Consider the following 25,572-nt stretch of genomic DNA (forward strand, 5'->3'; position numbering starts at 1 on the left):
GCTGAGACCGGATGAGAAACTCCCCTCTGGGCACCCAGAAGACTGGGTGACTTGGAAGGTGCTGAACAGACTTCGCTCTGGCACCACAAGATGCAGAGCCAATCTAAAGAAATGGGGCTACAAAGTGGAGTCCACGGCATGCAAGTGTGGAAAAGAGCAAACCACAGACCACTTACTACAGTGTTTTTCAACATGAGAGTCGAGACCCCGGGGGGGGGGTCACGAGGGGGTATCAGAGGGGTCGCCAAAGACCACCAGGAAACATATTTCTGATGGTCTTAGGAACCCAAATCCCTCCAGTATTTTCTGTTGGTCATGGGGTTTCTGTGCAGGAAGTTAGGCGCACTTCTACCATTGCTGGGGTTCAAGGGGCTCTTTTATTGTAGGTGAACTATAAATCCCAGCAACTACAACTCCAAAATGTCAAGGTCTGTTTTCTCCAAACTCCACCAGTGTTCAAATTTGGACATATTGAGTATTTGTGCCAAGTTTGGACCAGATCCATCATTGTTCTCTGGATGTAGGTGAACTACAACTCCAAAACTCAAAGTCAATGCCCACCAAACCCTGCCAGTACTTACTTAGGTGACCCCTCGTAGTTCGAGGACGATTGTCTTCCATCTCTGGTGTCTTAGGGGTGGGTTCTTAGGTGGCTGAAGAGACCTATTCTTGATCTACATGTTCTCCCGCAGTGAGGACATTGGTTTCCAGGTGGAAGGCAGTCCCGGTCAGGGTTGGCTTGACAGGCCTTCATCTTGGCACGTTTCTCCCTTAAGCCCTCCATTCTTGCCTCTTTGAACTCCGCAGCACTGCTGGTCACAGCTGACCTCCAATTAGAGCGCTCAAGGGCCAGGGCTTCCCAGTTGTCAGTGTCTATGCCACAGTTTTTAAGGAAGGCCTTAAGCCCATTTTTTAAATCTTTTTTCCTGCCCACCAACATTACATTTCCCATTTTTGAGTTCGGAGTAGAGTAGCTGCTTTGGGAGACGGTGATCGGGCATTCGGACAACATGGCCAGTCCAGCAGAGTTGATGGCGTAGGAGCATCACTTCAATGCTGGTGGTTTTTGGTTCTTCAGCACGCTGACATTTGTCCGCCTGTCTTCCCAAGAGATATGCAGGATTTTTCTGAGGCAACGCTGATGGAAACGCTTCAGGAGTTGAGTGTGATGTCTGTAGACCGTCCACGTTTCACAGGCGTAGAGCAGAGTTGGGATAACAATGGCTTTATAAACAAGCACCTTGGTGTCAGCTCACTCCATCCGCCTCTGAATGAACACAAAAGACTCTCTCTGTTATCACCGAAAACTTTACTGAAGAATACCGTACACACACATAAAGCCAAGATTGCTGGTCAACCCAGAAAGATCCCCTTATATACACTTCCCCCACATTCAAAGTAACAAATCCCGCCCAGAGAAAACCCCGTGCAATTCTTCCCGCTTGCACACAGCCGTTTTCCTTCAGGGTCGAGAGCTGCAGGTGCCTTATCAGTTTTTGATGTCAGCGTCCTTGATTACTGGTGCCAGAGTGCGGGCCCAGAAATTATGGTCCTGACACATTGATATCTCTACGGATGTCCTGATCCTCAAACACTCTGCTTCATACAGAAAAATGCTGCACTCGCAGAACTCAGGTGGTGTTGTATTTCAGTGTTGATGTTGACTTTTGTGGAGAGGTGGCTGCCAAGGTAGCGGAAATGGTCAATGTTTTCTAATGTAACACCATAAAGCAGTATTCCTGGCATTGCAGAGGGATTAGCTGGTGCCTGTTAGAAGAGCACTTTAGTTTTCTCGATGTTCAATGAGAGGCCGAGCTTATCGTATGCTTCTGCAAAGGTGTTTAGAGTGGCTTGTAGGTCTTCTTCTGAGTGTGCACAGACTACGTTGTCATCGGCATATTGGAGTTCTATAATAGATGTTGTGGTGACCTTGGTTTTGGCTTTCAGTCTGCTGAGGTTAAATAGCTTGCCATCTGTCCGATAGATGATTTCCACTCCGGTGGGAAGCTTCCCATCAACAAGGTGAAGTATCATAGCGATAAGGTAGGGGCAATAACACATCCCTGTTTGACACCTGATTCCACCTTAAATGGGTCACTTTGGGAGCCGTTGCTGTCCAAAACTGTTGCCATCAAGTCATCATAGAGGAGCCGCAGGATGTTCACAAATTTGTCAGGGCACCCGATTTTTTGGAGGATGGTCCAGAGAGCGCTGTGATTCACTGTGTCGAATGCCTTTGCAAGGTCAATGAATGCCATGTACAGAGGTTGATTTTGTTCCCTGCATTTTTCTTGGAGCTGTTGTGCAGTGAAGATCATGTCCACTGTTCCTCTGGAGGGACGGAAGCCATTATTAGTTTTTAAATGAGTATGAGTGTTACAATTTAATCAGTTGTTTACAATAATGCATATGGAAAGCTGTAGGTACAATTTTGGGAATCAGACCTGTTCTGGCAGAGATTCCTGTAATTAATTACTTTAAGGCATATGTGAAAAAACAGGAAGAAAACAAAGATCCCAATTTGCGGTAAGGAATTTGGCATTTTTCTATCTTATAGAAATATCTATTGTATAGCCTCCCCCCCTCTTTGTTTGTGTATCTAGTCATAGTTGGGTTGTTGTATGTTTTCCAGGCTGTATGGCTATGTTCCAGAAGTATTATCTCCTGACGTTTTGCCCACATCTATGGCAGGCATCCTCAGAGGTTGTGAGAGAATACTTCTGGACCCTGGCCACACAGCCCGGAAAACATACAACAACCCTGTAATCCCAGCCATGAAAGCCTTCAACAACACACTAGTCATAATTTTTTGAAGTCAACAGAACCTTTAGACGTGTTCTTAACACATTTAATTTTTTCATCTAAAACAGTATTTGAACCTTTGATCCTCCAGATATTTTGGACTTCATCTCCCACAATCCCACAATCATTTATTGGCCTTGCTGGCTGAGATCTCTGGGAGGTGATGCCTAAAATGTCTGGAGGACCAATGGTTGAGAATCACTGAATGGAAAGATAGAAGAATGTGTAATAAGTATAATTTTTCAAGAGTAAGAAATATGCCACATCTGAAACTTTAAAAAGAACGTCTAGCTAATTCAATCATCTTTGGCCAATGAGCCCCACAGCATTTAAAGAGACCAAAGATTGCTACAGCAAATGCCACAAGGAAACTGTAATACATTGGTACCAAGGTCGATTCCTTGAGTTTATCCAGTTTGATGCAAATAGGTCATTTTAAATCCTCAACATAAATCCTTGCTCTCAGTAGATAGCCATGTGTTTTGCATCACTTCAAGATGTTTCTTAAGCAACAACTGTGTGTCCAAATGGAAACCATAGCCTCCTTTTGGACATCTAGCAGAGGGAAAATTAAACATACTGTAATCAATTAAACATGAGTACAGGGGCAGATTGGAAGTTACAATGCTGAATACTAAGATATCATAGTAGAGGTTTTACAGTAGTTTGTATAGTATAAAACTCATATGGTGGTTATGCGATATTGCCTTTCCACTGAACAGTGACATTTCTCAATAAATTGCTTATTTGTGAATGTGCTTGTTGTCTGCACAATATATTATTAATGCATCTTAGGTGAGGACATTTTTCATCTTGATTAAAAGAAACAGTAGCTATACTTCTACTGAAAAAGTGCTTCCTGTATTCTCCAGATCACTTCTAATCTTCCTTTCTTTGGAAAAGAGATCAAGAAAGCAGTTACCCTCTGTAATGGATTGGACTACCTTGTAGGGTTGGTGTGTAAAGGCAGATCAAGGCCTTGCATGGAAAGGCAAAGCAAAGCCGGGAGGAGTGATCAGGCAGCTTCATGTATAGAAGTGCAGTCTGATTGGTTGATGAAATTGGAGGGAGTTGCTTAGCAACAGGAGGTAGGTGGGGCCAGAGAGACAGTAATTGCTATTCAGCCAGAGAGTTAAGTCAGATAGGGTTTGGTGTTTGAAGAGTTAGGTAGTGGAGTTTTGAAGAAGAAAGAAGGAAGAGTTTGGAACTGTTAGCAAGAAACCTCTTTGAGAGAAAAGTTAATTAACCTTCGGGGAGAAGTGCTAAAAGTTGTAGCCTCTAAGGGTTAGAGTGCTTGTGCTTAGAGCCTCTGGGAGAGAGGACTCAAAGGTTTTAAAAGCCTGTGTCCTGCTCACTTCAAAGGATCAGTCTGAACGCAGATTAGAGATAACTGCTCTCAAATCCAATCTTTATTGAAGAACACATGACTTTGGAAAAGTCAGGAATGACTCAATGTTTACATACAACTATTTTTATAACTTTTGATGCTACGTAACACCACACGTAAATATCATCATCAAGCCCCACCTCCAATATCACATTACTACCATTTTCACACACTAAACCAATTATGTTTGTTTATACTTTCGGCCCCAAGTTCCCAGGCGTATTCTATCTTCTTCTGCCAGGTGCTTCTGGGATTGTTTATGTTATGACTCCCAGTTACAGAGCTGAATTACCAAAGCCCTGTAACTGGGTTCCATGACATGGTGCCCTCCTTTTCTTCGTCCTCCTCTTCAGTTCTTCCTTCATCACAAACCTGAAACAGAACAATAATTCTATGTGTCCATTTTGTCCAAAGTACCCATATATTTTTTCAGTAAGCTACGATGGAATACAGGGTGTATTTTCCCCAAACTTCTTGGCAATGCCAACTGGAAAGTCACTTCGTTGATAACACCCTGTATTCTAAATGGTCCAATATATTTAGGGCCCAATTTTTTCGAAGGTAGCCCCAGTTTGATGTTTTGGGTACTTAACCACACTAAATCTCCTTTCTCCAATTTATCACCTTCCACTCTCTTTTTATCTGCGAACGCTTTATACTTTTTATGTGCTTCCTTTAATGATGCAGTCACTTGACTCCAGCATTCCACCATTTGTGTTTTCCATTTCCCCGCCTCTGTTCCCTCATCCTCTGTCCATCTTGGCATCCGGGGTAGAGGCTGTATTTCATACCCGTAAACTACTTCAAAGGGGGTTTTATTTGTTGCTGAATGTATAGTCGAATTAAAAGCTAGTTCTGCAAAAGCCAACCACCGAGACCAGTCATTTTGTCTCATGTTAGAGTACATTCGAAGGAACTGCCCAAGTGTCTGCTGAGTACGTTCTACCGCCCCATTTGTCATGGGGTGAAAAGCAGAACTTAAACTCCTTTCTGCTCCTAGTATTTCCAGGAATTTTTCCCAAAATTTTGCTGTGAATTGTACTCCTCTGTCACTGATTACTCTACTGGGACATCCATGCAGTTTGTAAATGTGGTTTATGTACAATTCAGCTAGTTTCTCGGCTGATGGTAGTTTCGTCAGTGCTATAAAGTGGGCCTGTTTAGAAAACAGGTCCAATACTGTCCAAATATAACGATGTCCTTTGCTAACCGGTAGTTCCCCCACAAAGTCCATAGCTACACATTCCCAAGGTCTGGTAGGTTCTGCTACTGTTTGTAATAATCCCATTGGCTTCCCTCCTCTCGATTTATTTCTGGCACAATCATCACATTGAACAACATGATTTTTTATGTCCTTCCTCATCCCTGGCCACCAGCAATGTTTTGCTATTGCTTTGGTTGTTTTTGTAATCCCTGTATGACCAGCGCTCTGGTTATTGTGAAAACGATGCAAAATCTTGATCCTTAATGTTGCTGGGATATACAGTTTCTTGTTCACAAACCAAAATCCCCCCTTCTGCTCCCCCTGTTCTGCATTGGACGCGATCCATTGGTCTCCTTCATAAGACTGTTTCAGCTCGTTTCCCCAATTATCTTTTCCGTCGAGTTCAACCATAGCAGTGTTCTCCTTTTGGGTTTGTGCTCTTGTTCTGACAGCTAAGCCCCATTGTTTGTCAGAGAATATTGTTCCCTCTTTTGCTGTGGGTATTCCTTCGTGTTGAGGCATGCGTGAAAGAGCATCTGCCAAGACATTCTGCTTCCCTTGAAAAAACTTTAATTGGAAATCGAACCTGCTGAAGTATTGTGCCCATCTAATCTGTTTGGGGGACAATTTCCGAGGGGACTTTAAATACTGGAGGTTCTTATGGTCAGACCAAATTTCAAATGGGATTCCGCTTCCTTCGAGAAAGTGTCGCCAGCATTCTAAGGCTTTTAATATGGCTAGTGCCTCTTTTTCCCATATCGGCCAACACTTTTCAGTTTCGCTGAACTTCCGGGACAAATATCCACAGGGCTTTAAGTTCCCATTTTGATCCTTTTGCAATAGTACTGCCCCATACGCGCAGTCTGAGGCATCGCAATGGATTATGAAAGGGCTCCTGATATCGGGGTGTTTTAGGATGGGTCCTTCTGTGAAGCATTCTTTTAGGGTTTCAAATGCCTTTTGGCATTCTGGCGTCCAACTTAGTTTGGCGCCAGGAGCTTTTACTTTTGCTGTCTCTCCTTTCCCTTTTGTTTTTAAAAGTTCAGTAAGGGGTGCGGTTATTTGCGCGAAGCCTTTTATGAAGGATCTATAAAAATTTGCAAACCCCAGAAACGATTGCAATTGCCTCCTTGTTTGAGGCACTCCCCATTCTTTTACATCTGATACTTTAGCTGGATCCATAGCTAACCCTTCTGGAGATATCCGATACCCCAGAAAGTCAATTTGAGTTTTATTAAATTCACATTTGGACAGTTTTGCGTATAGCTTTGCTTCCCTTAGTCTCTGCAAAACTTCCCGGACCAATTTCACGTGCTTTTCCTTATCTTCAGTCACAATCAAGATATCATCAAGAAATATGAATACCCCTCTGTACAACAATGGGTGTAGTATTTCATTTATAAGCTGCATAAAGCAACCCCCTCCATTTTTTAAACCGAAAGGCAAAATTTCATATTCAAAATGGCCGAATGCACAGGAAAATGCAGTTTTCCAAGTATCCTCCGGTTTTATTCTCAATTTATGGTACGCTTCAATTAAATCAAGTTTAGTAAATATGCTCCCTTTCTTCAATACGGTAATTAAATCCTTTACTAAGGGCATAGGGTATTTATTGTCCTTAGTAATTGCGTTTAAATTTCGATAATCAATGCACAATCGTAGGGAGTTGTCTTTCTTTCTCCTAAATAACACTGGGGCTCCGAGAGGAGAGTTGGATGGCTTAATGAAGCCTCGCGCCAGGTTTTTATCAATATATTTCCTCAATTCCTCCTTCTCCTGCACGGACATGGGATACACTTTTGGTTTTGGTAAGTCTGCTCCTGGGGTTATTTCAATTTCTACTTCTATATTCCTTTTGGGAGGCAATTTACTGGCCTCTTTCTGATTGAAAACATCCACAAAGTCTCTGTATTCAGGTGGCAATAGCTGTGGGTTTATCTCACCTGCTTCATCTTCCTCGTCCTCCTCTTCTGCAATTTTGCTTATCTCCCATTGCGTCTGCTGTTCTTTGAATGCTAAGCTCTTTCCTCTCCAATCTACTTCAGGATTTGCCTGTTCGAGCCATGGTATCCCTAATATTACGTGGTATGTGGCAATAGGGGCTATTACAAAGGATATTCTTCCTTCCCATTTGCCTATTTTACATGGGACCTCCCGTATTTCCTTTGTAGATACTTCCCCAGCAGCGACTGATCCATCTAGCTGCGAAAATGCAATTGGGGAGTCAAGCGCCATCTGCTGGCATTTCAGCGCTCCTGCTAATTCCGGAGTTATAATATTTCTAGAACAACCACAATCCACAAATGCCTTGCAGGTGGCCTGATTCTCTAGTCCCGAGAGGCAGATTGGCACTACTATCATGCGTTTGTCCCGACTCACCAATTTTTCTGAAGATTCTGGGGCCTGCACCTCCTCTTCCGCGCGCCTCCCGGTTGCTGGCTTGGGCTTTGGGGGTTTTGGCGGCTCCCCCTTCCGTGCCCAGCATTCTGCTGCTCGATGGCCCGTCTTCCCACATACAAAGCATCCCGGTTTAGGTTTGTTGTCGTCTCCTCTGGAGGGAATCCCCGGCCTCCCTCCGGGTCTTTCCTGCTTCCTCGTTTCTCCTCGACCTCTCGCCACCGGTCTTTGCTGGCCGCCGCTGCTTCTGAAGCGCTTTATTTGGGTCAGGGTTGATTCGACGCGCCCCGCTAGTTGGATCCAGCCCTGGAGCGTTTCGGGGTCATCTCTGTGCGCTGCCCAGCTGAAAATCTCGGGGCGTAGTCCCTCTTTAAATAACTCCACTTTGGTCACTTCAGACCACTCTGGTACCCTTTCCGCGAGGTGGAGGAATTCCTCTGCGTACTCGGGCACTGTTCTGTCCCTCTGCTTTATTCCTTTCAGCTGGTCTCGAGCCCTCAATTGTTCTAGCCGGTCTCTGAACCGGTTTTCCAGTGCGGCGAGGAAGCGGGGTACTGACCTCAGACATGGGTCGTGTCCGGCATGGAGTTGTACGTACCAGCTGGCTGCTCCTCGCTTTAGTGTGTTGCCGATGGCTCGAACCCTGCTTGCTTCGGAGGGGAATGTGTGTGCATTGTCTTCCATGTATCCTCTGATGCTAATTAGAAAAAAGTTCAGTTCATCTGATTCCCCTCCGTATTCCAGTTTGAGATCTTCCCTTCTCGGCATCCATTCTGCGGCCCGTTGATGCTGTCTGGGAGGCATGGGGAAGGGTTGCATCAGGTTTCCTCGGACGGCCCCTTGGAACACGCCGCGCCCCACTCCGGTGGTCATTCTGCGCGGCTCCCGAAAGTCTGCCGCCGCTGTCGGCCCTTCCGCCCATCCGCATACTGGCCTCGCTGTAGCTCCCTCATCACGCCTTTCCTCGTCGTACGGCACATCCTCCTCCTCTTCCTGGATCCCCTGCTCCTCTCCGCCTCCGTCTGCAAATCCACTGGACCCGATCCCTGGCCCCAGTGGCCTTTCCACCCCGACGCCCATCCGGGGGGTTGGGAGCTCTGTTGGAGATGGCGGCCTCAGAGTTCCCAGAGCTCGCTGGCGCTCCACTTCGCGCGCCATTCTGTCTCGGAACTGCAGTTCCTGCCAGTATTCCTCGTCCCCCTCGTCCCTTGTCGCCACGGGACTCTGCGTTGACGCTCGCTGGCCCCTCTGGCTCCAATCTCCTTCTTTACTTGGTTCTCTCTCGGCGCCATATTGGATGGGTTCCCTTTGGAGATTCTCTTCCAATAGTGGCACCAACCTCCCCACGGTTTCCGACAGCCTGGATAAATTTGTTTCCAGGATGGATAACCGCAGGGCCACGGTCTCCGGCATGCTTCCTCCAGATCCCCAGCTGGTTTCTGCCGCCGCCGGAACGCCTCTTCCCCCTCTGGGAATCCTCTGAGTCACACCGTCCGGCTTGGGGTACCCCGTAGAGGAAGCTATGGCTTGCAATGTCTCTTCCGCCAACGGCCGATCTCCCAGCGGAGGCCCCTTTGCTCCGTCATGGCTTTGATCTCCTTCCCTGCTCATTATCACTTCACTGCAAATTTGCAGGAGGGTGAGAACTGGATTCCTGACTTAATTGTCCTGCTCACTTCAAAGGATCAGTCTGAACGCAGATTAGAGATAACTGCTCTCAAATCCAATCTTTATTGAAGAACACATGACTTTGGAAAAGTCAGGAATGACTCAATGTTTACATACAACTATTTTTATAACTTTTGATGCTACGTAACACCACACGTAAATATCATCATCAAGCCCCACCTCCAATATCACATTACTACCATTTTCACACACTAAACCAATTATGTTTGTTTATACTTTCGGCCCCAAGTTCCCAGGCGTATTCTATCTTCTTCTGCCAGGTGCTTCTGGGATTGTTTATGTTATGACTCCCAGTTACAGAGCTGAATTACCAAAGCCCTGTAACTGGGTTCCATGACACCTGTTTATATTCCTTTATGAGGGAACATATTTCTAAGGAACTCAAGTTAAAATACCATTGTCTGTTTAAGTAACCAGCCTGTTATTTCATTGAAACCAATATGCAACCTTTCTGTTCAAGTACAAATAAACATATTTCTGTTTTACTTCATCTCAAATGTTTGTGTGTTTTCCTGCTCAACATAATAAAGAGGTGGCCTGTCTGCTTAATTAACCATTACTCTATAAGACAGAGTTTCCCCTCATCTTTGGATCTCTCTGTGTGCTGGCTGTGGTGAGCGGTGGCCGATATATGTTATAAATGGTGGCGGAAAAAGAAACATATAATAATAATTGGTGGCAGCAAAGAAATATATAATATATTTGGTGGCAGCAAATGGCCTCTCCCGTCGTAGTTCGGCTATGTCCTCTGTACCCTCCTACTCCAGATAGCCTTGGATAACACACTCTTCCTTGACACTTCAAACTAGCTTTAGAGCAGGATACAGAGTTGAAACTGTTCTGGTCACCCTGTTGATGATTTTAAATTTCTCAACAGTGCTTGATACCATGAACCATGGTATTCTTATAGAAGGTGGTGGCAGTGGTTTCCATCACACCTCTTAGGCGGGCTCCAGATGGTGGTGCTTGAGGTGCTTTGCTCCTCAAAAAAGGAGCTGTTATGTGGTATCCCTCAAGGATCCATTCAATCCCCAATGTTTTCTAACATTTACGTGAAACTGCTGGGTTAGATCATCTGGAGGTGTAGGGCGAGAAGCTATCAATATGCTGATGACATTGAAACTGAATCCAGATAAGACTTGCCATTAAGGGTTGTAGGTGTGTCAACCAGTTCTGGATTGGGTTAATCTTCCCTCAAAAGTCTGTTCACATTTTGGGAATGCTCCTTGATCCATCTTTTGAAATGTCCACCCAAATGAATCCAGCCGTCAGGAGTACTTACCAGTTTTGTCTGATATGGTTGTGGATTTGCTGGTAACCTCAAGGTTGGACTTCTGCAATGTGCTGTACATTGGGCTACATATGTACCACGTTTAGATACTCCAGTTAATTAAAAACATTGCAGCCAGATTCGTCACAGTAACATCTTTGAGTGAGTGTATTACACGTATTCTGAAATCACTCCACTGGCTGGCAGTTAGTTTCTGGGCAAAACATAAAGTGTTGGTTGTGACCTTTAAAGCCCTGCATGTTTTGGGTTCAGGTTACCTGAACCAAATATAATATGCCCCATGCACTTAGATCCTTTAAGAACCAAGTGGACCTTTTCATCAGTTGCCCCTACATTTTGGAATGACCCCCCAGAAGGAATACAAGTTAGCTGTCTAAATTTAAGACACCATTAAAGGCAATGATCTCTTCCAGTAGGCCTAACCAGCCAGTTTTTAAACTATAATTTTTAAACTTACATTCTATTAGTACTCTACATTTGAATCTTTGTACTATGTGTTTTAATATATGTATTTTAAGGTAATGTTTTTCTATCTCAGTGTTTTAATTGTGTTGTACTCCATCTTGAACTGTGATGAGAAGCAGGTAACAAACAACAACTAAATCAAATAGTTTCCTGAAGGCACTGAGGAATAGCTTTACATCATCCAAGAATGTACAACTGTATTTAAAACATTTATATTTTCAGAATTCCACTTATACCACTGTGAACTGAATTTTGCACCATGGCAAAAAAGTACAACTACATGCCAAAGAGACTTTACAGATGCAGAAATTGACAACAGGGAACACCAAAATTAGTAAAAAGGATGCTGAAGCAATCTACACACATCCTGGTGGACTCGAGTATGCCTGTGCTGATTCAGGTGTATCACTCCGGGTTCTCATCTTGTGCTTTTGATAAAACAGCCATAGGAAATTCGGCCCCAACTATAACTACCATCAGTCCTCGCACTTTATCCCTGTCCTTCGTCCTGGATGTTTAGCATTAAATGACATTGCTCTTTCAGTTCTAATTTATTATTATTATTCATTTTGTCCTCCAGTCCTATTCTAGAAGTATATTGCACAAGCCCCTGCCCCTCGTATTTTAGTACTCATTACGGGATGAATTGTTGGTTGATGTTAGGGATTCCTCTTCTTCAGAAGAGGAAGGGGAGCAGGAAAGTTTTCATGAATCTGAGGGTGAGTTGGAATCGGAGGAGGAAACTTTGCCCTCATTCCAGGAGAGGTGAAAGGAAACAGAGCAGAGACGTCGTTCAGCTAGATTAGCTGCCAGAAATGCAGCTGAGTAATTAGGAACGGCCCTAGCAGCTGTGAGGGGACTCAGAGCTATAAAGCAGAAGCAGATGCAGCCAGCTCTTGCTGGTAAAAACTTGACTCTAATGCCTTCACTTCACCCTCTTTGTGCCTGCTTCAAGTCTGCATCTGAATTTATTGCTGTTTCTTTGTCTGAAGTAAGACTACTGTTTGAGTTGGGAGTTTACCAAGAGACTGTGTTTGCCCTATGACTTCCTTGTTTCTTTTTGCATTATTTCATTGAATGTGCTATACTTTATGTTTGCTGAAGTAAAGCAGTTTTCATTTACTTACCACAGTGTGTTAAGGCTGTTCTTGAAGGACAAAACTGGACAGCTGACGATACTGTTTTATGTTATGTTATTGTCTTTTGTAATGTTATTGATTTTATTGAGTTATGTTTTAATCTATGGTTGGTTTTAATTGTTGTTAGATTGGGCTTGTTCCCCATATAAGCCTCCCTGAATTACTTTGGGAAGATAGAGGTGGGATATAAAAATAAAATTATTATTATTATCTTCTGCCACTCACTGAATCACCATTTGGGAGGCCCTTGGGGCACTGCAGCAATCTCATCTCTTACTGCACCACTATCTAAAATCTCACTGCAGTTAACAGATAAATATGTGCTTGGTACCTATAAAAGCTGGGATTGCTTAATAACCAATATTCTGAGCCATGGGATTCACAACATTTTCAATAGGCTATTTCACTAAACAACAGAGTCAACCATTCAGAAAAATCGGGCAGCATAATGCTAGAGGTGGCTACTCAGAAGAGGACCCATATGCTGAATTGACTCTGTGCATCACATGGACGCCATAGAGTTCATTCACCCCATTATACCTCAATTGGTTCATGCAAATGGGCACTCAGTTCCATTGGGAGTTAGAACGAGATCTGCAATCTGCAGATTACATTGGAAAAAAAAGAACTCCAAACTGTGTTTCCTTTGAATTTTGTGCCTCAAATGTTATGCAAAAATATCAAGACGTTTGGAAAACAATTTGAAGTAATCTGGACTAATGGTACAAACTTTCAGAATTTGAAAAGTATGGGCTTTGCATTTGACTGCCATCTGGAAAAATCTCTGAAGGGGAAAAGTGAGAGGAAAAATGGATCAATTTGTAAGAAAAGATGACTTCCTTTAATTATCCGTGCTGATAAGGTTTTGGCATTCTTAACAAAAGTGAAGAGTCAGTGCACAAACACTTCTCTAACAAAGGCAGCAGTGTGAACTTAAGCCCTGTGTTTTATTAGATCTTTGATTATAGTTAGTTAAGAAGAACATAAGAAGCTATATTTACTGGTTGTGAAGTTCAAAAATGTAGTAACCTATCCCAGAAGGTTACTTTTCAAAGCTCTGCCCTGTTTGTTCATTCACTTGTTTTGATGTAGGATCATCAGGGTTCACATAGGCAATAGTGCTTTTAAAAACAATACAGCTGTGTTCACCCTCTTTTTCTAAGATGTTTGAAAAACTACTGTCTGAGCATTGGCTGAGCGTATGCACTCAGGTTTTTATGAAACATAGTTTGTTCTCCATCATTCTGTGAGTAGAAAACTAGAGTCTTGAACATGACATGACTAACAAAATAAGAACCAAATTATCTTTCTTGAAAAGATTACCAAAGAAATTCCTTGCTAACCTTGCTGAAAATTAGAACACATTCAGAAAAAATGACTGACCGAATGCTTCATAAAATTACACATGATTGTAAACAATTGGTGAACAATTGTAAACAATTGGTGCATAACATACCAAAGTGATTACAGCTTCTACCCACCCTTTTCTTTTCATATCAGACACCTAGATATCTTACTAGAGTTTCTAGTCTTTTTAAGTAGACAGTCTCAATCTTTTTTTTTAATCCAACAGAATTTAGGTGTGTGTGTTTTCGGGGGGGGGGGGGGATCTGATGGATTTGTTTTCTAGAGAAATGCTTCAACTCTGTCTCTCAGGTACCAATGGATGACTCAACAGTGAGCAATGAAACATGGCATATTTGATTAAAAATTGAGGACGTGGTTTAGTTTCAAAACCTATGGTGCACACATACGTCTTATTGTTTAGCCCATCGGCCATATCAAAACATTTAACAAACACATTTAACACATACACATACAGCATACAACCCACATTACAATCAAAGTTAAATTAACAAGGGGTCAAGATCCTGATCCAGTTCAAATATCTTCATCACTCCTACAATTTACTCCAATTTGCGACTTGGGCCCTCCCTGTCTTTGTAATCATATCTCCCTTTACAAACCAGTGCAGGCACTGAGATCTGCTGGGGAGGCCCTCCTCTCACTCCTGCCACTGTCACAAGTGCGGCTGGTGGGGACGAGGGAGAGGGCCTTCTCGGTGGTGGCTCCCCAACTCTGGAACACCCTTCCTAGAGAGATCAGATTAGCCCCTACACTATCCTCTTTCTGCAAGGATCTGAAAACTTGGTGGTTCCTGCAGATTTTTGAGCAAGATTAGTCCTAACCCCCCACCCCCCGGGTTGTTGACTAGGACCCCACCCGGCACTTTACCCACTTCCCAGTTCTATGATATTCTGTTGCACTTGTTTTGCCTAGCACTTTATAGTTGGTCTTGCCCACTCTGAAGTTCTGCTCATTATATCTGGCCCCGCTGACAAAGCATTTGTAACTATTTTTTTAAATTTTTGTGGTTGTTTTGAATTGTATGTTCTTGTTTCATGTTTATTACTTTTTATTATGTTTTATTTGTTGCATGGTTTCTTTATTATTATTATTATTATTATTATTATTATTATTATTATTATTTTATTATGACACAGCAAACAAGATAGATATGCTGGATTTCGTATCACAAAATCACAAGTCGAACACTTCCCAAGTGTAAGGACTTTGTGATGTATTTTCGGATGATGAGTGCAGATCCCAGTAGGGTGGCCTTTTGCAGTTGGTAGATCGTGATTTTGTCAATGTCTATTGTTTCCAAATGCCGGCTGAGATCTTTTTGGCACGGCACCCAATGTGCCAATCACCTGCACTGGTTTCTGCCAGAGTCTTTGAAGTTCAATCTTGAGGTCCTGATAGCGGCTGAGTTTTTCCTGTTGTTTTTCGTCAATGCTACTGTCACCTGGGATGGCGACATCAATGATCCAAACCTTTTTCTTTTCCACAACTGTGATGTCTGGTGTGTTGTGTTCCAGAACTTTGTCAGTCTGGATTCGAAAGTTCCACAGTATCTTTGCGTGCTCATTTTCCAATACTTTTGCAGGTTTGTGATCCCACCAGTTCTTTACTGCTGGCAGGTGGTACTTCAGACATAAGTTCCAATGAATCATTTGGGCCACATGGTTGTGCCTCTGTTTGTAGTCTGTCTGTGCGATTTTCTTACAGCAGCTGAGGATATGATCAATGGTTTTGTCGGTTTCCTTGCACAGTCTGCATTTTGGGTCATCAGCTGATTTTTTGATCTTGGCCTTAATTGCATTTGTTCTGATGGCTTGCTCCTGGGCTGCAAGGATTAGGCCTTCTGTCTTCTTCTTCAGGGTCCCATTTGTGAGCCAGAGCCAGGTCTTCTCCTTAGCAGCTTTTCCTTCAATTTTGTCAAGGAACTTTCCATGCAATGTTTTGTTGTGCCAGCTGTCAGCTCTAGTTTGAAGTGCGGTTTTCTTGTACTGATTTTTTGTCTGCTTTACTTTGAGGAGTTTCTGATTTTTGACTTCAATCAAAGCAGGTTCTTCACTTTGCTTTACATATTCTGCATGTTCTTCTTCTTTGACTGCTTGTTTTACTTGTAAGTGTCCTCTGCCCTCTGATCTTCTAGGCAGGTATAGCCGGTCAACATCACTGCGAGGGTGCAGTGAATGATGAATGGTCATGAGTTTTCTTGTTTTTCTGTCCAAATTGTCCAGTTCCGCCTGTGTCCAATTTATAATGCCAGCAGTATATCTTATGACAGGTATGGCCCAGGTGTTTATGGCCTTAATGGGGTTGCCTCCATTGAGCTTGCTTTTGAGAATTTTTCTGACCCTTTGTGTGTATTCTTTGCTGACCACAGTTTTCACATGTTCATGCTTAATGTTGTCCAGCTGTAGTATGCCTAGATATTTATAGGCCTCTGGCTGGTGACACTTTATTGTTTGGCCATTAGACATATTTATGCCCTCACTTTTAATGATTTTTCCTTTCTTCAATGCCACTGTTGAACATTTGTCCAAACCAAACTCCATGCTGATATCAGTGCTAAAAATTTGGACAGTGTTAGTCAGAGACTGGATTTCAGTTTCCGTTTTCCCATACAGCTTCAGGTCATCCATGTACATCAGATACGAAATTTTGTGAGATTTCTTAGATGTTTGATAGCCAAGATTTGTTTTTTGTAAGATTGTTGACAGAGGGATCATGGCAATAATGAAAAGCAGAGGGGACAATGAATCTCCCTGGAAAATTCCTCTTCTGATGTTGACAAGTCCATAGCTTTCATTTCCAACAAACAGTTCAGTTTTCCAGTGCTCTATCATGTTTTCAATGAAGGTGCCAACGTTTTACAAATCCCGATGGCGTCCAGGCACTTGATAATCCAGCTGTGTGTGAGTGAGTCAAAGGCCTTTTTGTAGTCAATCCACGTCATGTGAAGATTAGCTTTTTGGCTCTTACAGTTCTCCAGAATCATTTTGTCAATCAATAACTGTTCTTTTGTGCCCCTGCTTTTCCGTTTGTTGCCTTTCTGTTCATCTGGCAAGATTTTTTCTTCTTCAAGATAATCTTGAACTTTGTCAGCTGATGCCAGTCAGTAGTTTAAACATTAAACAAACGTTATTGGCCTGTAGTTTCCTGGTGCTGCTCCTTTTGCTGGATCCTTTTGTATCAGGTAAGTACTTCCAGTTGTTAGCCATTCACTGATACTTCCTTTCTGCAACATCTCATTGAATTGTTGGGCCATTTTTCCATGTAAACTAATCAGATGTTTGAGCCAAAATCCATGAAGTTGATTACTACCAGGCAATGTCCAGTTATTGACTTTTTGCACTCATTTGCTGATCATTTCAGTTGTTATTTCCATCTATTCCATTTTGTTCTGTGAGAATTTTCCTTCAAACTCCTTTATCCACCCAGCATTTTTGTTGTAGTTCTTATTATTTTCCCAAAGTTCTTTCCAGAACTTCGTTGTTGCAGTTTTCTTTGGCTTTATGATTACTGTGTTTGTTGTTTGGTTGTTGGAACCATCTTTGGTTTGATTGAAACAGTTGATTTTGTCTGTACTGGATGATTCTGGCTTCATACCTTTCAATTTTTCTGGCTGCTGCTGTAATTTGTTCTTTCACGATTTCCAAAGCTTTTTCAATTTTTCTGGTGTTCGGCCAGTACTTTCGGATCAGGTATTGCTTGATTTTGTCATTCTTCAGTTTTTTCTCTTTCATATTTTTCAGGTTACTTGCATCTGATCTATGCTTTTTGATTTTCAACTCTAGCCTGACCTTCCACTTTGGTTTTCCAGTCAATTTTCTTTGGGGCTGCCTTGGTTGTAGGAGCACAAGCTCTTCTGTTACTATCACTGCTGCACTGTAGGCATACTGGTTTGTTTGTTCAATTGATGTTTTTAGAGTTGGGAGCCGCTTTCTTACTGCATTTGCTGTAGCATGAGCCATGATCTTATCCTTGAGCTCTTGTTGTCTTGCTGTCAAGGTTCCCGGTGGCTCAACAGATGTTTCAAGTGCTGGTTCTTCAAATTCTTGCAAAAGTTCCACACTTTCTTCTGGTTCAATCTGTTCCACCATTCCAAGTGTTGCTGGAGTCTCTGCTGCTGTCTGTGCTGTGGTCTGATTCACTTTGCAAATTTTCTGGATTTCTTTGAGTTCAACTTCACTGAACACTTTGTTTCTGATTATGAATCTTCGTTGGTCAGCCAGTTATCTGTTATCTGTGAGTCAGGGTACTCTTGTTTCCACAGTTGATGCATCCTTTTTTGGTAGCCACGCCTTTGAGGTTCAGATTTCTAGTAGCATTTCATAACTGAGTGGTTTTCTGGCATTGTATATTTTTGCCGCTTCTGTGACTGTTCATTTGTATTTTGATTCCGTAGCTCACTTGTCGATGGATGTCCAGAATCAGCAGCATCCACCACAGTCCTTTTTATCCTGGGCAACGACCGAGCCAGTATAGACCTCATTTTGGTTTGATTCTCCATAATGCTAATGGTTTAGGTGCTTTTAGTTCTGCTCCTCAGTTGAGGCCTCTCTGGCTTGGTTGGACCTGCCGGTAGTTACACTGAGTCATCATTGGAGCAGTTAAGCCCCCCCACCATATCAAGGTGGCACCTGCAGGGGGATTATTATTATTATTATTATTATTATTATTATTATTATTATTATTATTCTCCAATTATTCAGTTCTCAACTGAGTTGCTTTATATAGAAAAAGGGCCATTTTGCATGTTATTTTAGCATTCTGGCTGCCCAATAAAAACACAATAAACACAATGAAACACAATAAAAATGTAGTTTTTATATAAGGATCCCAGTGTGTATTTTGTATAACGTATGGTCTGAGGTATTGGCCTCTCTCTTTCTTATGCAAGTTACAGCTAAACAGTTCATGTGTGATATTTTCTACCTCTGCTGCTCCACTGATACAAATTCGTTCATTTTATGGGACTTGGTTAAACCTTCCACGTCTGACCATTGTGTCCAGTTGTTTAGGATTTTATGTCTTTAGATACCAAGCTGTTTGAAAAGCATGTTTAAAACGACTTAGCCATTTCAATGAGTCGGCTTTACTGAGGGTAGTAATATCTTTCAGAGCTTCTATATCCAGTATTCACTGAGCAACAATCTTTGGATCTAGTTCTTCTAGGAGATTTGGATATAGAATTGGAAGTCAACAACTCCTAATGTATTTTGTGAATTGAACTAGCCAACAGGTCTGATATTGATTTTTTGTCTAACAGGCACAGTTTTGGTAGTCTGTCATTTGCCATAGCATTCAGTTTTACCCAGTAGTTGTATGCCCTAATTTTGGATAGGCCATCAACTGTATATACTCCCAATTCTGCTCTTACTGGGGTCCTTTTGTCAACTCCCAGAAAGCTTCACAGATGCTGTGATTGAGATTGTTTTAATAATGGTACCTGGTTTAGGCCCCAAGCTTCAGCTCTGTATAAGAGCAGAGGGGTAACCTTAGCCTTATATACTTTAAGAAGTGGGTCTAAAGATCCTGGTTGTACATGATTTGTTAATTTAAGCAGCAGATTTGCATGTCTCTTGCTCTGACTGAGCTCCTTTGATGGTGTAGGAGCCAGAAACAGGTCTCAGAAAAAACAACTCATAGATACATAAAAGTGCAAACTTGCTCTATTGGTTCACCATCCAGAAGCCATCTATGTCTATTGTGTCCTTTGACAAATACCATTATTTTTGACTTCAAAAACCAATGGTGGATTGATTCCAGGATCTCGTCAGGATGACAAAAGGGCATAATCAGAAAATGGTTTGTAAACCCTAGTTGTCAAGTATGCCACTATCTACCTTATAATACAGGTTGCCAGAATCTCCACAGATCACGGTGAATCTGGAGGTGCCTGTCGGGAGATGTGGGGAACCCATCACCCCATGCTTCACATCACCAGACTAACCAATAACCTCATCCTATGGGGAAAGCATCGGCCACCATTGTTACTTGTGCAATGTGGAAAACTGTGGTGGCATATGCCAGTTCCGTGATAGTTTAGCCATGGAGCCCTGCTGGAAGTAGTATTATATCATGGGATGGCAGGCAGAAGGCTTTGTGGCTAAATCATCGCTGAACCGGCCTATGCCATTGAAAAAAGGCCCATCTGATGGAAGTCATATGTGAGCATATTCAGGGTCCCGTACTTCTGGTAAAAAGATAGCTATATACTTCTACATCCAAGGTGCAATAAATGATGATCACAGAAGAAAGTGGCTGGTCAGCTCCCCAGAAATGGGAAAGCCTTGTGACACACTTGACAGCCAGGGCTTCAACCATCTCCACAGCTAGTCTATGCCATTTTGAATAGGGACATATAAGCTTTGCCTTGCAGAGGTGCTGGTGACAAGCCCCTTCAGTCTATGCCCTGTGAAAGAACACTTGAAAGCAAAAGCAGATGGCTGGTGTGCTTTCCACTGCAGATTCAAGAGTGCATTTGAATCTGTGGTGGGTTGAATACATAGATCAATGGTTCCCAACCTTTTTTTGACCAGGGCCCACTTTGACTAGGGACCACTCTCCAACATTAGTACCAAAAGGGTTATGAATCAGTTTTTGGTCAACTTCAGATTTGGTTTGGTTATTTGGGGTGCTGATTCAGAAAATTGCATGGAATAGACCACATCAGCTCTAGTTTCTGATATAGAACATATGCCATCCTGTAGTTGCCATCTGGACACCCACAGAAAACTATATTCATCATCATCATCATCACCATCACCATCATCATCATCATCTAATTACTTATTAATCGCCCTCCATCTAAGATGCTCTAGGCGATTTACAAGATAAAATTGTAAAGGATAAAAACATACATACAAATATTGATAAAATTAACCTAGATCAAAAGCTCTAGTAAAGAGCCAGGTCTTGAGTGCTAGGGTAAAAGGCCCTAACTCACGCATGGCTCTCATATAGGGTGGCAAGGCATTCCATACAGCAGGGGCAGAAATAGTAAAAGCTCTGTGTCTGGTCCTTTCCAAGTGCACTTCTCTAGGACCCGGTATATAAAGTAAGTCGCGTTGGGATGGTCGTTGTGACCTCCGATGATGGGAGAAGGAGAGACGATCCCTAAGGTACGATGGGCCCTGGCCGTAAAGAATTTTAAAGGTCAGAACTAGCATCTTATATAAACCACGGTAATCAGTTGGAAGCCAATGCAAATGCTGCAGGACTGGTGTTATGTGGCATTTCATGGGTGTTCTTGTGAGTAGCCTGGCTGCCGCATTCTGAACAATACGGAGCTTTCGGGTAGTAGACATCGGAAGGCCAACATACAGGGCGTTGCAATAGTCCAGCCTAGACGTGACCGTGGCATGGATGACTGTTGCCAGAGCCTCATCAGATAGATAGGGTGCCAATTGCCTCGCTTGTCATAGATGGAAAAAGGCCTGTTTGCTAGCAGCAGCGACCTGAGCTTCCATTGTCAGCTGCGAATCCAAGACGACACCCAAGCTCTTAACGGTAGGCGAAGGAGATAGGGCAGCACCATCGAAGGTGGGTAGCAAATGGGTCAGACCAATCGAGCGGCCATGCCAGAGAATCTTAGTCTTCGCCGGGTTCACCTTCAGTCTACTAGCACGTAGCCAGTTCGACAGAGCCTCCAGACATAAGGTGAAATTGTCTGGTATTGACGTTGCTCCAGGCTCCAAGCACAGAAAGAGTTGGGTGTCGTCCGCATATTGATAGCAGTCTAGGCCGAAACTCCGAGCCAAACTAGCAAGGGGTCTAATGTAGATGTTGAAGAGAAGAGGGGAGAGAATTGCACCTTGGGGTACCCCACATAGGAGGGAAGATCTTTCCGAGATTTGATCCATATACTCCAAGCATTGGCTCTGGTTTCAGAGAAATGAGTTGAACCAACTGAGGGCCTGACCGCGAACTTCAGACATGGCAAGACGGTGAATCATTAGATCGTAGTCAACGGTGTCAAATGCTGCGGTAAGGTTGAGAAGTATCAGATTATATTAAATAATCTAGAACTGATGTGGTCTATCCAATGCAATTTTCTGAATCAGCACCACAAATAACCCAAGGAACAGGCCTAAAAACAGACACCAAGGCTCCCCTGCTTCCAGGCTCCACATGGAACGGCTCCACTCAGGGGGAGGGAGGAGGAGGAGAAGAAGCAGTCAGGGGCTTGTTGTTGCACCTTTTGTGGGTAGCCAGCCTCTCCCCTCACAACAATCTCGTTGCCTCAGCATTATAAAAGGCTTTTGCAAGACTAGTCACTCTCGTTGCAATGGTGTAGCCACGGTGAGAACGCGGACCATATCTTAATTCTTGGGGACCTCTGGTGGTCCACAAACCACAGGCTGGGAATTACTGACATAGTCTGTGAGTCTGTGGATATGGCAGACCCACTATAATCAGAAGAAATGTTTGTTTATTTATTTTTTTAAAAAGGTATCAGCCCAGTATTATATTTTGGTAATCTCTTTCTGTTATATATTTTATCTGTTGGAAAAGAATATACGAAAGGGTTTTGCTAATACAGTTTATTGGCACACGTATTGGCAAAGCATACATAAAATACAGTTGTATCATATAACACACCGACTTACTGTATTTCTTCTTTTACATGATGGGCTGAACATATTAATATGTAAATGAAAAAAATTAGTTTCTTTTATAAAGTTTCACATAAATATACTGGAATAAAAAAAAATAATTAGTTTGGAGGGCTTTACAAAAGTATTATACAAGAAATATAGTGTGAAAACAAACAACAAAAGACAATAAAAACACAAAAATAGTCTTTGTTTAAACTGCTCACAGGATTAATGGATTACATGGCTTTCAAAATGCAGATCAACAGCAACTTTACAAAGCGTAAACTCTCATAGGGAATGAATGTCTTTCTTCACATAAAAATATTCATTATGTTTGATGAAAGAAAAAGACATTAGCTGTCTCAGTGCTTTTGGAAAACTATTAATCAGAATCAGTTACAATGCCAGGGCTAAAGCAGTGGACCCTTGAAATGGCTAGAAGTAGAAGAAGAACAATGGTAGGCAGCACCAATAACTGGAGGAAGCAAAACAAGAGATAACCTCAACTTGGGTTAGAGAACAGTCAACTAAAAAGCAAAGCAATGTAACTTAGTGGATTGGGCCTCAAAAAGCCTCAAAAATTAGGAGCCACAGGTCCTGCAATGAATGTTTTGTATTTGTAACCCAAAAAGATTCCCCTTCCTAATCCAGTAGTCAAGAATACAGCATGCTCCCTTTTAAAGTATCTGAAATCAGCCATCTTTGGAAGGGACAGTGAAGGGCTAGACTGAATCCTACCTTTCTCTTACAATTGGCTTCATGATTTAAAGCAGCACCACAGGTTCCTTCGGCAGCTCTGGACTCACTCCACTGAACCAGAACCCTAATAACTCCATCTCATTGGGACTTTAAAGCATTAAATTTTTTTTAAGACTTAATAAACAACAACAACAAAACAGTTGGCCTTCTACATTTGTTGTTTGACTTTTTTGGATTTAATTAATATGTTCTCTTTAGGAATATCTAGATCAGTGGTTCCCAACCTTTTTTTGACCAGGGACCACTTGAACAGGGACCACTTTGACCAGGGACCACTCTCCAACATAAGTATCAAAAGGGTTATGAATCAGTTTTTGGTCGACTTTAGATTCAGTTTGGTTATTTGGGGTGCTGATTCAGAAAATTGCATTGATAGACCACATCAGCTCTAATATCTGATACAGAACATATGCCTTTCAGTAGTTGCTATCTGCTTGCTCACAAAACACCGTATTTAACAATCTAGAGCTGATGTGGTCTATCCAATGCAATTTTCTGAATCAGCATCCCAAATAACCCCAGGAACAAGCCTAAAAATGCAGACACCAAGGCGCACCTGCTTCCAGGTGTTGCATAGGGGAAGGGAGGAGGAGGAGGAGCAGCAGTCAGGAGGCTTGTTGTTGCCCTTTTTGTAAGTAGTCAGCCTCTCCCCTCCTGACATCTCCTATAAGAGGGTTTCACAACACCAGTCACTCTCGTTGCAATGGTGTAGTAATTGTGAGGCAGTGGACCATATTTTAGTTTTTTGGTACTACTGGTGGTCCACAGACCACAGGTTGGGAACCACTGCTCTAGAGCCTCCAGTACAACTCTATGGTGAACTTTATTTCCAGAAGTTAAATATGTTATGCTGCTGGACCTAGAGATTGCTAAAGTGAACATTTCTCCAGGCATTTATAAGTCCTCCAGCATGATTCTATGGTTAATGTCTAGCAGAAGTTGACCATGCTGTCACATTCCTAGAGAGATTCTGTCAGATGAAAAACATGGTTTTTCATCTGATACCCCCCCCTTCCCCTCTAACCTCAGTGTATTTAAAGGGCTGACTGTATTGGAATTTGTAATATCTGATTGTTCATTAAAGCTCTTATTGGTTCATTTCATGAGACATATATTAGTACTTGCTTCTACTGAAACATTCTTCCCATAGACATCTTTGATAGTTACCCTAACCTTTTCTTCATAGTAAACGCCTTCCTGGAAGCTATGGAAATTTTCTCCTTTTTTGATACCATCTAATTCCCACTCCAACCCTACCCAGAAAAAAAATGCATTGCTTAAAATTGAAAAGATCTGGTGATTTTAACCCCCCTTTAGAGCAGAAAATTCCAAACAAACATAAACAAATAGGATGTGTTTCATTCACCATGATTTTAAAAATAATTTTTCAGTAGATCCTGAGCACTGATGGGCTGATATGGCCGTTCATGGGATAAGGGAGATCATAGTAATGGGGGGCGGGGGGCAGGGAAAACCCTTCTATTTAAATGTTAGCAGTAAGAAATTGTCATGAGGTGCTACTCATATGTTCAGGTTTTTTTTTTCACTGAGGTCAATGCCAGTATCATGTCATGTGCAAGGGCTCCCAAGATAACCATCTGGAAGCGTATAAATTATTTTTCTAACTTAAAAAAAGATAGCTGTACATCTAGAAATAGGTTCTGTATCTGTGGGAAAACTGGGAGGTTTTTTTTTCTGAGTGTGTAAAGAATGCTGGGAGAAAGGAATTGCAACCTGTTGTTAAAGCGACAGTAGATGCAGCTTCAGATATTTTATTGGGAAGCTTGTGGTGCTGGATTTTCCGACTTCGTCTCCTGGTTTGCAGGAGGTTTACTGTTCCAAGGGCTGTTGTTGCCCAGTGCAGGTGAATTGTTGAAGTCTTCATCATCGTCCATGCCATTGGCTGCATCATACTGCGTGTTTTCTAGCCTTGTGATGAGCCGTTCATCTTCGTCACCAAATTCTCCACCCATCAGAGTTGGTTCCCCGACTACCATCACATCCTGTGAAAAGCATCCAACACGTGTTATACATTGAATGCCCAAGGAAGCCAAAGAAACAAAATATTGAGCACAGTCATCTGTCTAATGAGAAGAACAGCAGAATGTTTATTCCCCATGCAAGCCTCTCTCAACATGATGTAGCCTTGGACTCTTCACAATAGCTTGGCTTGATACTCAAACTCAGTTATTCTTTTTTAATGTGTGGAGAGCTCTTTCGGGATTGTACTTTACATAGTGTTGACTTTAAAATCCAAAACAAAAAGAATGCAAGTGAAAGAACATGAGCATAAAAAGGGATTCAGAGAATTTCACAGGAAAAGTTGATTTCAATGGTTGCAAGTTATGGAATTTTCTGATATACAGTTATCCCACACATTCATTGGGATTAGGGACACAGTATGCCCTTAAAGGTGAAAAATGTGAATGAAAAGACCTATTTATGTGAGAGAACATCTCTTTAAGAATTTCTAGGTCCCTTTC

General features: G+C 42.4%; 2 protein-coding genes across 9 annotated transcripts in view; both read right to left on the reverse strand.

Moving 5' to 3' along the window:
* Positions 1-4,182: 4,182 nt before the first annotated feature.
* LOC134299377 (uncharacterized) lies at positions 4,183-9,411 on the reverse strand. The gene is made up of 2 exons (XM_062982107.1): positions 7,773-9,411; positions 4,183-4,561 (listed from the first exon to the last, which is right to left on the reverse strand). The coding sequence occupies exons 1-2, from the start codon at positions 9,399-9,401 to the stop codon at positions 4,478-4,480; spliced, it is 1,713 nt and encodes a 570-aa protein (XP_062838177.1). The 5' UTR covers positions 9,402-9,411; the 3' UTR covers positions 4,183-4,477.
* An 80-nt stretch (positions 9,412-9,491) lies between these two features.
* The window catches only part of ldb2 (LIM domain binding 2), a 344,653-nt gene continuing 328,572 nt past the window's right edge, over positions 9,492-25,572 (reverse strand). For 4 of the 8 annotated variants that reach the window (XM_008120283.3, XM_003227134.4, XM_062982109.1 and 1 more), the window contains exon 8: positions 9,492-25,092. In XM_008120283.3, the coding sequence (XP_008118490.1) occupies positions 24,862-25,092 (231 nt within the window). In that variant the 3' untranslated portion in view covers positions 9,492-24,861. The remainder of the gene's footprint in view (positions 25,093-25,572) is intronic. The other 4 variants (XM_008120284.3, XM_016997262.2, XM_062982111.1 and 1 more) reach the window with 1 other exon arrangement.

This window comes from Anolis carolinensis, chromosome 5, assembly GCF_035594765.1.
Source record: "Anolis carolinensis isolate JA03-04 chromosome 5, rAnoCar3.1.pri, whole genome shotgun sequence".
NCBI lineage: Eukaryota > Metazoa > Chordata > Lepidosauria > Squamata > Dactyloidae > Anolis > Anolis carolinensis.